Source organism: Magnolia sinica, chromosome 19 (genome assembly GCF_029962835.1).
Source record: "Magnolia sinica isolate HGM2019 chromosome 19, MsV1, whole genome shotgun sequence".
Taxonomy (NCBI): Eukaryota; Viridiplantae; Streptophyta; class Magnoliopsida; order Magnoliales; family Magnoliaceae; genus Magnolia; species Magnolia sinica.
In genome coordinates, this window is record NC_080591.1 from 41,233,096 (window position 1) to 41,246,155 (window position 13,060).

General features: G+C 39.2%; 1 protein-coding gene across 5 annotated transcripts in view; it reads left to right on the forward strand.

The window, feature by feature from the left end:
* Positions 1 to 368: 368 nt before the first annotated feature.
* Positions 369 to 13,060, forward strand: part of LOC131234355 (3-phosphoinositide-dependent protein kinase 2-like) — a 38,625-nt gene continuing 25,933 nt past the window's right edge. For 2 of the 5 annotated variants that reach the window (XR_009165688.1, XM_058231173.1), the window contains exons 1-6: positions 380 to 987; positions 10,023 to 10,203; positions 10,389 to 10,441; positions 10,529 to 10,630; positions 10,696 to 10,801; positions 10,890 to 10,968. Coding sequence is in view for 4 of the 5 variants with exons in the window: in XM_058231173.1 (XP_058087156.1) it covers positions 799 to 987; positions 10,023 to 10,203; positions 10,389 to 10,441; positions 10,529 to 10,630; positions 10,696 to 10,801; positions 10,890 to 10,968 (710 nt within the window). In the remaining variant the exon portion in view is untranslated. Of the gene's footprint in view, positions 988 to 10,022; positions 10,204 to 10,388; positions 10,442 to 10,528; positions 10,631 to 10,695; positions 10,802 to 10,889; positions 10,969 to 13,060 lie in introns of all 5 variants that reach the window. The other 3 variants (XM_058231176.1, XM_058231175.1, XM_058231174.1) reach the window with 3 other exon arrangements.

Consider the following 13,060-nt stretch of genomic DNA (forward strand, 5'->3'; position numbering starts at 1 on the left):
AAAGTAATTGTACACGTTGATAGCTGCATTCAAACCGTACAAACTGTGGGGTCCAATTTAGATAAAACAGAAACCGAACTTTTTACTGTTTTGATGTTTTAACTGAACGCTTGGTGGCCGTTCAATGGACGCGTGTAGTGAAAATTATAAACGGTCTACACTCGTCAAAGAAATGGGCGTTAATCAGAGTTTAAGTTGGCATAATTCATTTGATCTTAAAGGATATGAGCTATGTCCAATGGCTTTCATAGTTTTGAGGGTTTAACTTGAGAGAATATACCTTGAAGATAGAATTTGGGTGTACCTGCATATCAACTAAGGTACTCTGCCGGAGCAAGAAATAACTTCCCTTTCCTCTTTTCCTTCCATCACTGAGATCTATCTCGATTCACTTTTCTCGTTCAAAGCCTTTGGGCTACTCTAATAAGGAAGCAAATCATCCCTCATTTCTCGTGTATTTACAATCATTGGAATCATCTTCTCTCTCTCTCTCTCTCTCTCTCTCTCTCTTCATATTTCTCGTTTTATTAAAAAAGATAAAAAAGACAGAAAAGAAAAAGGGCGGAGAGAGATGACAGATGAAACCGTCGCTTTTTCACGCTTTATCAGAAGTCGAGAGAAGAAAGAATCTGATGATTCTTGTGCCTGCGCTGTTGACCGCCGTTCTCGTTGAAGGCCGTGACCAAAAGAGAGAAAGATAGAGGATTTTGGATTCAGATCCTTTTGAGAGAGAGAGAGAGAGAGAGAGAGAGAGAGAGAGAGAGAGAGAGAGAGAGAGAGAGAGAGAGAGAGAGAGAGATGACGTTGATTGGTGGGGGTGGTGAGGAGATGGAGAAGGATTTCGATTCCAAGCTGCAGTTGCAAGAGAGCGAGAACAACAGCAGCATCCAACGGTCGAAGAGCATCAACTTCAGAGCTCCTCAGGAGCAATTCTCCATCCAAGACTTTGATTTGGGGAAGATCTACGGTGTCGGATCCTATTCCAAGGTCAGCCTCCTCTTCCCTTTAGGCTCCTTCCTTTCATAAAGAGAAATGATTAGGCATTCATGGTATGTATGCTGGTGTGGACGTGCATCAGATCTGGGCCTATCATTAGGTGGGGGCTACGTCATTGCCTTGCCATGGCCCAGAATTCAGGCTCATCCGCTCATCTGGTGGGCCACAGGTAATGCCCTGGCTCAAAAATTCTCATACCTTTTGTGGCTCACCTGATGAGTCGGTTAAATCCTGGTTTTTGGGCCAGATGTGTTCATGTCAGCCCCACCTAGTGAATGGCCTGATGTGTGTGGGTGCGCGCGCGTGTGGGTGGGTGTGGGGGGTGGTGTGTTTGCGAATGTCCCCAGCTTCATGGGGATGTTAGTAATGTCCCCAAAGCTTTTAAATGACACACGGGTTGGCTTATTGTTGACATGCACCGTTCATTCATTCATACTAGGAGCAAGCCATAGTGCAAAATCACTCCGATGGGATGATCCTAAACGTTCTATCAATAGCATGGAAAATGGACAGTCAATATTGAGCAGAGAAAACTAGGTCCAATCCTCATCTTGAAACATCTATTTGATAGACCCCACTTTGTATTGCTTATTATTCCAAAGTAGCATTTTGATTTGATGATTCTAACTATATGATCTATGGCTCGTAAACAATGGATGGTTACAACAAATTGACTACCATTCAAAGGGATAGGATCATCCAATTGGCATGATTCTTGCACCATGGCTTGCTCCCGGTGGAACTATTGAATGCACCGTCATGATTGGGGATTGGGCATCCCACATGTCATTCAAAAGGTTTGGGGACGTTGCTAACATCCCCATAAAGGTGGGGATGTTAGCAAAACCCATTTATATAACACCCCTGTGCACACACAAAGAGGATCACCAACCATCAATCTAGATTGACCATCCATTTGTATAGAGCTATACATGAGCAGAGTAAGCTCGGTTACTCGCTCGACTCGGTATGAGTTTGAGCCGAGCACGAGCATGAGTTTGATACTCGTTTTGATTACGAGTAGAGTACGAGCTGGGCAATACTCGACTCGGTACTCGACTCGATACTCGACTCGTGTGCTCGACTTGTACTCGACTCGGTACTCGACTCGTACTCGTACTTGACTCTATATGTTTATGTTAATATAGCTAATATATGTTAATATAGAAATTTTAATATGTTAATATAAAAAATGTTAATATAGAAATTGTTAATATGTTAATATAACTAATATATGTTAATATAGCAATACTCGGACTTGAACTCGACTCGAAAACTCGGGCTCGACTCGGCTTGATATCTGCTTGTACTCGGCTTGTACTCGGACAAGTAGAGCACGAGCAGGGCATCCATGCTCGATGCCCGAGTAGAGCCTAGTACGAGTTGGACTCGGGCAGTGCGAGCCGAGCACGAGCTGGGCAATACTCGGCTTGGCTCGACTCGTGTACAGCTCTACATTCGTACCACTAGGAGATAGTCATGGTGCTAAAATTACGTTGATTGGATGATCCTTACCCTTTGAATGTGGGAATTTTGTTACAACCATCCATTTTTTATGACATAGATCAGATGGTTAGCATCATCAATCTAAGTCCTTGGAAATTGTAAGTAGCGTATGGTTCGACCTATTAAATATATGTTTCAAGATGATGATTGGGCATGGTTTGTTTCTATGCTCAATCATGAATGTTCATTTTTCATGTTATTATTTAGATGCTTTGGATAATTCATCATGATTTTTGCACCATGGCTTGCCCTCATTGGTATGTTGATCAATGATTGGACGTGCCATGTGTCACTTAAAAGCTTTGAGCATGTTGCTAACATCCCCACAAAGGCAAGTAGTGTCTAGATACACATACACATACATGCATACGTGTGCGCATTATGTATATGTGCGCATACATGTGTTTACACACCCACACACCCACACACCCACATGCCCACACACCCGCATATACATACATTCCACTTTGTTAGGGACCATGTCCTCAGTTAAACCATTGGTCTTCAATTTTTTTCTTACTACCTCCAACCACGTTATTCATGCTTTCCCTTGTCCTTTTGGAGCCTTCAACTTGAACCAATTCATCCATAACGGCAACAGTGGCCATAACAGCTACCGCCGTTACTGTATACGATATGGGTTGTAATGGCTGTTATGCTTTTTTTTTTTTTTTTTGAAAAAAAAACTATTTCGAGACCGCTACATGTTTTTTTTTTTTTTTTTTAACGGCAGTGATGACCATTTTGGCTCTGTAACGTGTAAAATTACCACTACTTCCATCATTACGTCTGTTATGTAACTGTTTTGACATGCCGTGCTAATAGGTGTGGTTCTTGGTTTTCGTTGAACATGACTAAACCATCCGACTCTACTTTCCCTCATCTCATTACCCATTGGTGTTATTCATAAGTTCCCTCAAATGAATTCGTTTCTAACTATATTCTTCATCGTCTTGCTATTTGTTCATATCAATGTCCTCATTTCAGCTACACTTATCTTATGAACATGTTGTTCCTTGACTGCCCAACATTCTATCCTACAAAGCATGGCTGGTCTTATAGCCACCCTATAAAATCTCCCTGTTAATCAATGTTGTCAAATCGCATAAGCCTTCAGCTCGGGTTGATCGCTTATGCCATCACATGATTGCATAAGCGATTGCTCAGGAGGATGGCTTTTTTTTTTTTTTTGAAAATTAAAAAATTTATAAAAAATGGTAAAAAAATAGATTTTTTAAAATATTATTATTAAAAACTATGTATAATTACTACAAGTGATTGGATTGGGATTTTTTACCTATTTCATTCTAGTTTGACTATTAGGCCATCTATATGTTGAATTATATTATATTATATATAACAAAACAAATTTAAATAATTAACAAGTGACACTAAGAACGAATTAATTATTGAAAACCACAAATATAATAATTGTATTAATAACTTGAATCTTGATGAGTTAATGCCATACAATACAACTTACAACTTACAACTTATTACAATCTACAAGAAATTTTACTGTTGACCATTATCCCATGACATGCTAAAGTATGCCATGGATTATGTGATTATGCCATGATTATGCGATTAAGCCATCGCATAGTCATGGCATACTTCTTGCATGGCATATGCGATCATGGCATAAGCGATCTAAGCCATGGTATGAGATTGTGCGATTGCACATGACAACACTACTGTCGATTTGATTGGTATGCGGGACCAGCAACGCATCTTCATTTCATCCACCCAGCTGTAATTATATGAGTAACATCCTTCTCAATCTCTTTGCTCTTGCGAATTGTCAATCCAAAATATCAAGTGTTCATTTCAAAGTACTTTTTGGTGAACAATCTTAATTAATTCCTCGTTTTCGCTACTATTATTTTTAAAATTGCATTCCATATCAAGATGTACTGTAACGGCCGTTACGTAATGGTGATGGTGGCAACCGTGTCGTAACGGCTATTACAGGAAGAAAGATCCGTAATGGCCCCATAATGGTCTGTTAGCCAATACAATTTTTGTTTCTTCAAAAAGAAAAAGTGCGGTAATGGCTGTTACAACCACCGTTACTGTTATGGAATACCTTGTTCATATATTTTGTTTTAGTCCATTTGATTTAAAACCTTTAGATTTGAAAGCTTACTTCCATAGTTCTAGCCATGCATTTACCTCCCTCATCTCATTAATCAAAGTTGTGTAATCTGCAAACAACATGCACCATATGGAGGGCTGGACTCTCTTTTGCTGATGTTTGCTGGTCCTACACACACCTCAAAGGCATGGTCCATGCCAGTTTAACTTATGATTGGGATAGCTAAATGGTGCATGAGGTGGGCCTCAACATCCAGATGACCTGGCCCAACAATCAGGTTGCTATACTCATTGGGCAGGTCACATATATGTTTTTTTTTTTTTTGACAACACAGGGTGTCCCCACCCCTTTTTGAGGCGAGACCACTCCCTGCGGATGCGTGCAATCACCCGCAACCACGTGCATCGGGTAATACCGGGGAGGGGAGTTGAACCCACGCCTGTAGGTCACATGTATGTTGATGTGGACTATTGGAAAGTTTTTATTTATTTATTTATTTGTCCCTAGTCTTCATACAACCGTGGCTTGTCTGAAACTAACGTAATTTTAAACTAACGTGAGGGGATATGGAATTTGTGTAATTATTTCTAAACTAACGTGATTTTAAGCCTGAAATCTCGCACATCATATTTGAATTTCATGTCTTGTATCAAGCTTCTAATCCAATCTTCTTGTGCATTGACTTGTTATGAGTTTTGCTGGAAGTCTCTATTCTGACAAGTACTTGTGACAAAATCACCATCTTTGAAATCTTTTCCCGGTGGTGCTCATTAGTGACTTCTTCGCATCTTGCATGACTTTCTTAGATATTCTTCTTAAGCTTTGTTGGCAAATCTCTTATACGCTTGGAGAAGGAATCATCATTTCTCCAACCTCGTATTGGCATCAACACCAAGTCAAGTACATCGTTCAGTAGTCAGGAACCTATTTGTTATCCTAACCAGCGACTTCCCATTGAACTATTCACCGAATTTGTGTTAGCAAACTAATCTTGGTGAAAAAATATACAATCTCCTAATTCTAAGAAGATTTCACCACCTCAGTGTATTCGTCTGTTTGTGCACGGTAAGCGCTAGAAATTGGAGCAAAGTTCCCGAGTGCTTGCATAGGGCGTATTATAAATAGAATAGCTCCTTCTTCTTCTTCTTTTTTTTTTTTTTTTTTTTTTTTTTTTTTTTTTAAGAATAAGACAAGGGATGTGATTCAGAGTGGATTAATAAGATTTTCAAGGATCTCACCTGCATTTTGTGGATGACACATTGATCATGTGTGATGTGGTTAGATAGCAGGTGGCAAATATAATGTGCATTCTGATGGTGTTTGATCAGCGACAATTGCTGATGGTGGACTCGTATGTAAAACAAGAGACCGTTGAGACAATTTCTGTTGGTGTTCAATCAGAGAGTTGCTTAAGTATTAGAATGTAATTGCTCTAGTGTGTGGATCTTGTTGTGTAGTCTGGCCTAGGATTTGCTCCAGATTGGGCCAGCTTTCTGTTGTACCTTTAGTTTTTTTTCCTTTAATAAAGCAATATTATCCTTCAAAAAAAAGAAAAAGAAAAATCTAAAGTGCATTCTGAGATGCTACGAAGCAATCCTAGTTCTGAAAATTAATCCCTCAAAAAGTGAGCCTTTTGGGCATTAAGATGGGCGATGGAGATTTGTCTGATTTGGAAGATATTTCGGATGTAAGGCCAGTTCTCTCCCTTCTTCTTATCTTGGGTTGCTCCTATGTATTGGGAAGCCAAATAACAGTCTGTGGGAACTGGTAGTTGAAAGAGTTCAGCAAATCAGCCTGTGATATATATATATATATATATATGGGTGGTGGGCCCCATGTTAAATATGCTTTGTATGCCATGCCCATGCCTATTCACTACATCTTGTTATTCCAATGCCCTGGGAGTGTTGTTCATAAGTTAGAGATATTCGAGAAGGATTTCCTATGCCATGGAGTGGATAAGTGTGGTAAATATCACTTGCTGGATTTGCATGAAATATGCACTCCTACAGATTGAAGGGGAGTGGGAATCAAATTACCTAAGCCGATGAACCGAGATTTATTAGGGAAGCATGTGGCAGTTCAAGGGACGAAGAGGATCCTTTATGGAAAATGGGGGTTTTGCTCAAATATGTTAAGATCGCACTTGTGATGATGGGTGGAGTACTGTTGCATCCTTGATATATAGATTTTCAAGGTTCAGAGAGCTATTTTAAATATAGAAATTTCATCTGGTAGGGTATATGATTTGATCTAGGGGATGGGAGCAACATCAGATTTTGGCAGGATGAGTAACAGATTTGGCTCTCTTTACAACTTTGCTAACCTCAGGGAGTTCAAGGTCAATGAAGCCTGTGAAAGGACTGCTGAGCAAATGTTATGGTTGCTCTGTCCAAAATGTAAGTTTTATGAGAGGGGTGGAGCAAGAGCTTATTGGGCTTCTTGCTATTCTCAAAGAGGTGAGGTTTAATGATGGTAGCGGTAGGAGGGTCTACAGATGGGCAACGAATGGAAGATATCTGTCGAATCTTTCTACATGGTGAGTGAAGGGACTCCTAGTAACGTATTCAATAACAGTCACGGTGGCCATAATGGCCAGCCTTATGGTCGTATGGATGGTCGTTATGGTACCGCCGTTGCGACCCCGTTAACAGTCATTACGGCCCAATAACAGTTAATTTTTTAAAGGAAGAAATGTATCGTCCTGTGTTGGCTTGTTACGGGCCATTGTTTTCCACAATGGGCGTTACAGCCACGTATCGTGTAACAAGTCCCACCATTATCATTATGTAAGAGTTTTTGAATACCACGCCTCCTAGAGTTATCATTATCGAGTGGCTTGTGGGCAAAAACAGAATTTTAACAATCGGCAATTTTCATAGGATAAAGAAAATTGTCTTTAACTATTGTTGCACATTTGCATTCCCGCTATTTGGGATTTTTTTTTTTTCCAAATGCTTGGAATATCATGGGCAATGCTTGTATCGATGGTAAGAGGTTTGGAAAGGTAGCATGGTCTGGGGGAAGGGTAGAAAGTTATGGTGTCTCAGCTTTTTGTGATATTATGGCCAATACGGATGGAGAGGAATGATGGAACTTTTAATAGCTGTGAGTCGATTGCCTTGGTGAATGATGATCTCAAGTGTTGCTCTGGGCTAGTTCCTTAAAAGAGTTTCTCAATTGCAGCCCCAATTATATAGTTTGTGGTAGGAATGGTTTCATTGCGAAGTGTATCATCTTTAACAATTGTTCCAGCACTATAAATAAGGAATCTATTCTCCTTCGAGCCATGGTAATCCTAAATTCCTAATACGAAATATGTAGAAGTATCTAAGCATGGTGCATTTGGATCAGTAGTGTGTGGTGGCCTGTATCTTGAATATGCTCCTTGGCCTTAGAACTCAGTGGGTATAATCTTCCTACAAATTATGAAACATAAAATTGGCCATGGAACTCTGGAATCTCACCTTAATGTTGAAAGATGCTCTTGTTCAATTCTTTGGGAATCAGGGCCCCTTGTTGAACTGGAATGTTGCAGAGATGACTTCTATCACCAATGTTCCCTTTTCTGACTTGTCTTTGGTTTCCTTCCACTCTGGATTTCTCTGACTTATTATGAGATTTCACCCACTGTATGCGTGAGTCCGTATGCTCATTAGAGCCAAATATCATTTCACCTCAAAATATGACTGGGTGGGAATTCCTTGGTCTTCTCCCTTCTGCAAAACAGGGCCCTTCAGTTTCTTAGTTTGAACAATTTCTTGAATTAAATCCGAAATGGAGGAGTCCTAATACTATCCGAACTTTGCAGGCATGTTTTCAAAAATGATCTGCTGGGCCCCATTGCTGTTGCCAGCATGTTGGCATGCTGATCTCATCAGCGCCACTCACAAAGCCTGCTTTTTCTAGAGTTCTCTTCCCATTTTTGTGGCACACTGCCACTTTTGGGCCTTTTTTTTATTATTATCAGCTGTTGCCTATCGCACAAGGTTTTCCTCTACCTGTTTCTAATACTGAATTGAAGAGCTTACTTTTGATGACTTTCTCATATTGAGCTCTCGATCTTTCCCTTTTTAGGCATTCCATGTAAAAAGCTGCCTCTTTTTCCAAAAATGGCCTGATTGTAACTGACCAGTAGATTTAAGATGTAAATGTTAAAATCATCTTATAATGCTTTCTAGTTAAAATTTAAGTTAATTTAGGAGCTTGCATTTGGCTCATGGCTATAGGATATTATGTGCATTGTACATCCTTTGAGAGAATAACATCATCATTCTTGTTGAAGCTTTACTAGAGTAGGTCTATCGGATTAGACTTCTCCTTTCCGTTATTAAGTAACAGACCATATTATTAATCACAAGAAAAGTTTCATCAATGGTGTGTGTGTGCGCGTGTGCGCGTGTGCATGCATGCATGTGAAGATGGTATTAATGTTGAGGGTGAGCTTCAACAAATTGCCTTTGTTATTGGTGGTGGGCTATATAACTTGTACACTAGTACAAGTTTTGCTCTGGATGATGGATATGGTTGTTGAACATGATGTATTTAGAAGCCCAATGCATTGACTCATCTGTACATTAAGAGGAATAATACCATACTTGGGCAAGAACACTGTGGATGAACACTGTGGATCTAACGCATGCACTTAAATTCTGGTTTTGCAGTGCACACTATATCAATATAGATTATCTAAATTGTGGGATGACAGGTGCCATTTTGGGAACGAAGCTGGTAGACGTGGTTCATACATGTGTCAGTGTCAACACGCTAAAAGCTAAACAAAATGGTGTATCCTTGTTCCATTGATTGTGGGCAAAGTTTTCTGTTATCATTGGCTCACGATTCTCAAACATTTTAAGTTGCACTAGAGAATTTGAAGGTTGTTGTTTGTCTCCTTTAGATTTGATCAGTCTGATAAAGTCCCCACCGACAAACTTTACAATTTACTATATGCCTATGTGGATTAGCTGTAAGCTAGTCTCTGGTAACTTCAATGGCGCTTATATTCATAGTTTGTTACAGGCATACGTTTACAACTCCAATTCCTTTTTTATTATCAGTTAAGAAATCTTATGATTAACAAGCTAATTTCTTAGTCAACTTGGTTATCTGAGATTGGTTGCATGTGAGAACTCATTGTGGGGCTGGCTGATTATATTTTATGCTATTGAGTTTCAAGTCATCTCAGAAGTCCAAGATTGGAGAGTTATTAGTCTGTTATGAGCTAGGAGGCCTAGGATAGTATGGGATCAACATGAGCAATGTGGATGCATGAATTTAAAGTGAGCAGTGTGGATGCATGAATTTGAAGTACTAGATTCTTGATCAACTTATATACCAAAAATTGAAGAACGGAAGACCTTGTCATCTTTCTTGTACATGTTATCATTGATTTCCTCATACAGGTTAAAATATTTCTCCACAGGTTGTGAGGGCAAAGAAGAAAGACACAGGAAATGTATATGCTTTGAAGATCATGGATAAAAAGTTCATCACCAAAGAAAATAAAATATCGTATGTGAAGCTGGAACGTATTGTACTTGATCAGCTGGATCATCCTGGCATTATCAGGCTATTTTTCACATTTCAAGACACCTATTCTCTCTGTAGGTATTTCTGGTTTTGGCATACCATTAAAATTTCCATGTATCCATGCTTGTATATTTCATGGTTTTGCTTCCAGATCTGTTTCATAGTCTGTGATATAAATTTAGCAAGTTTGTTTTGTTTTAGCTGCCTATTGCCCAACTGGAATGATTGTCTGACATGGTTTTGTTGATTATGCATGAAGACATGGCCCTTGAGTCTTGTGAAGGTGGAGAACTCTTTGACCAAATAACCAGGGTAAATTTTGAATACCCGGATCGGGTAGTTTTCCAATAATGCAGTACTAATCAATTACAAATCAATTACAAATCTGCGTGGATGCAGAAAGGTCGTCTATCAGAGGCTGAGGCTCGTTTCTATGCCGCAGAAGTTGTCGATGCACTGGAATACATTCACGGAGTTGGATTAATTCATCGGGACATTAAGGTACTTGAGACATGTGCATCTTGTTTCATCATCATGACATATGCTAACAATTTTGCTAATTCCAGCCAGAGAACTTGCTACTTACTGCAGAAGGTCATATTAAAATTGCTGATTTTGGTAGTGTAAAACCAATGAAGGATAGCCAAATTACCATCCTTCCAACTGCCACAAGTAAGGTTATAATTTTATTCTAAGCGAAACCTTTTCCTGAAATGATCGGGTGATAGGTTACATTGTTCTTTTCTATGTACTTAACCAGATGAGAAGGCTTGCACATTTGTGGGAACTGCCGCATACGTCCCTCCAGAAGTCCTTAATTCTTCTCCTGCAACTTTCGGGTAAGGGAAGAGATGCCTTGATATATATATATATATATATATATATATTTTTTGAAAGATAATAAATTTATTCACGAAAGGCCAAAGCCAAAAATATGAAAACGAAAACATGAAAAAAGAAAATTACAACTCAAACCAACTGATCGGAAATTGGGAAATAACTTTTGATGAAATCGGCCAATCCATTACATTTGATTTTGCCCTTAAAAAGATCTCCAAAACCTTCCCTTGTCGATTTCTAAAACCGAGATCATTCCTTTCAAGCATATGAACCATAAACCCGCGACTAGACACAAATGCCACACTTTTTGCCCAATTTCCCCTTTACCTCCACCATGCCATGCTAGCATAAATTGATCAATTGAACTTGGCGACACACATGCGACTTCGAACAAGGAAAAGAAGCAATCCCAAAGTTTTCTTGCAAACAAGCAATGAATGAAAAGATGATCCACTGACTACTCATCTTGATAACGCATTAGGCAAACATTTGGAATGATCATTGATCTTTTGCACAGGTTGTCCACTGTTAGCACCTTCTTACTACCTACTAGCCAAGGCACCGCTACCTTTGGAGGATCTCCATAATGGCAAACAAAATATGTCGGGCTGAACTCTTCACTAGTATTGGCCCCACTAATTAGCCTGTAAAAAGATTTGACAGAGAATTTGCCCAACTTATACTAGAGCCATAACATAGAATCCACTTCCTTGGGCGTTGGAGATACCTTAGACAACAAATCCAATAATTAAATGAACTTTTCTATCTCCACTTCATTCAAATTCCTACGACATGACGGAACCCAAGTAATCGTATCTCCTTGAATTGAAAAACATCTATCCACCCTCAAGTGTGACTCTAAAGCAATCCCTGCCAAATGGGGAAACAATTCACACAACTTTTGCTCCCGCATCCAAATGTCCTCCCAAAACCAAATAGTTTTCCCATCCCTCAAATGCAAATATACCCTTGCCCATGCCCTGCTTTCTACCGACGCCACCACTTTCCATAAGTAAGAATCCCTGTATAAAGATGATGCCCTAATCCATCTCTACCCTTATCCTCTAGCATGTATTTCCTTGCTATCACCTCTCTCCATATGGAACCTTCCTCCACTCCAAACCTCCGAACCCATTTGCCTAACAATGCTAAATTCATAAACTCTATGTTTCGTAATCCGCCCCCCCTTGATTTGAAGGTTTGCACACTTCCTTTCATTTCATGAGATGAAAATTTTTCTTGTTTCTGCTCCATTCCATAAAAAATCTCTCCTTATTTTCTCCAATCTAAGCACCACCTATTTAGGGCATCAAAATAAGGACAGTAAAATGGAAGCACTGTTCGAGTTGTCGGTATCGCTACAAGTTTCGCTTGCCAGAGATAAGATACAATATTGTTATCGCCGATAACTAGAAATGCGGGGAAAGAGAGGGAAACATGGGGAAAACGATGGAATTTTTCAATGAAACTTTAAGACATGCCTAAATACACATATTTACATATTTAAGAATAAAAAATTGCGAAAAGAATACATTACATAATAAGTTTTCATTTAATGGGACCCAAAAAGCATGCAATGCCATAAAAAATCACTTTAATAGCAACCAAAATGAGTTTATATATTACAAATGCAGCTGGCATATAGTAATTAAGACATGTAAAAGTAAATAAACTCAAAGATGCCAAATCAAGGATGGATTGGATTATCCAATCAGTGTGGTTTTTGCATGATAGAGATGTACGTCACAAATCCACTCCCATCTGTTTTGAAAGGCCACAATAGGACAATGTTCTAAAAGTCAGGCAGATCCAAAACTCTGGTGGTGGGCCATACCAACAAAATAGTGGGAACAACAACGCATTGAAATCTTCCTGTAGGCCGTAGCTAACTATATGATGTTTATATGCCATCCAAACCGTTAGTACAATTATTATCGGTCACACAAATTGTAGGAACAAATACCATCTTGATACAAAACTTTTGTCACTGCCAGATGTTCAATCCCCATGTTCGTGTGGTATGGCCCCCCCGGGGCTTTGGATCTGCTTAATTTTTAGAATTTTGTCTTAATCTGATCTTTCAAAACAGAT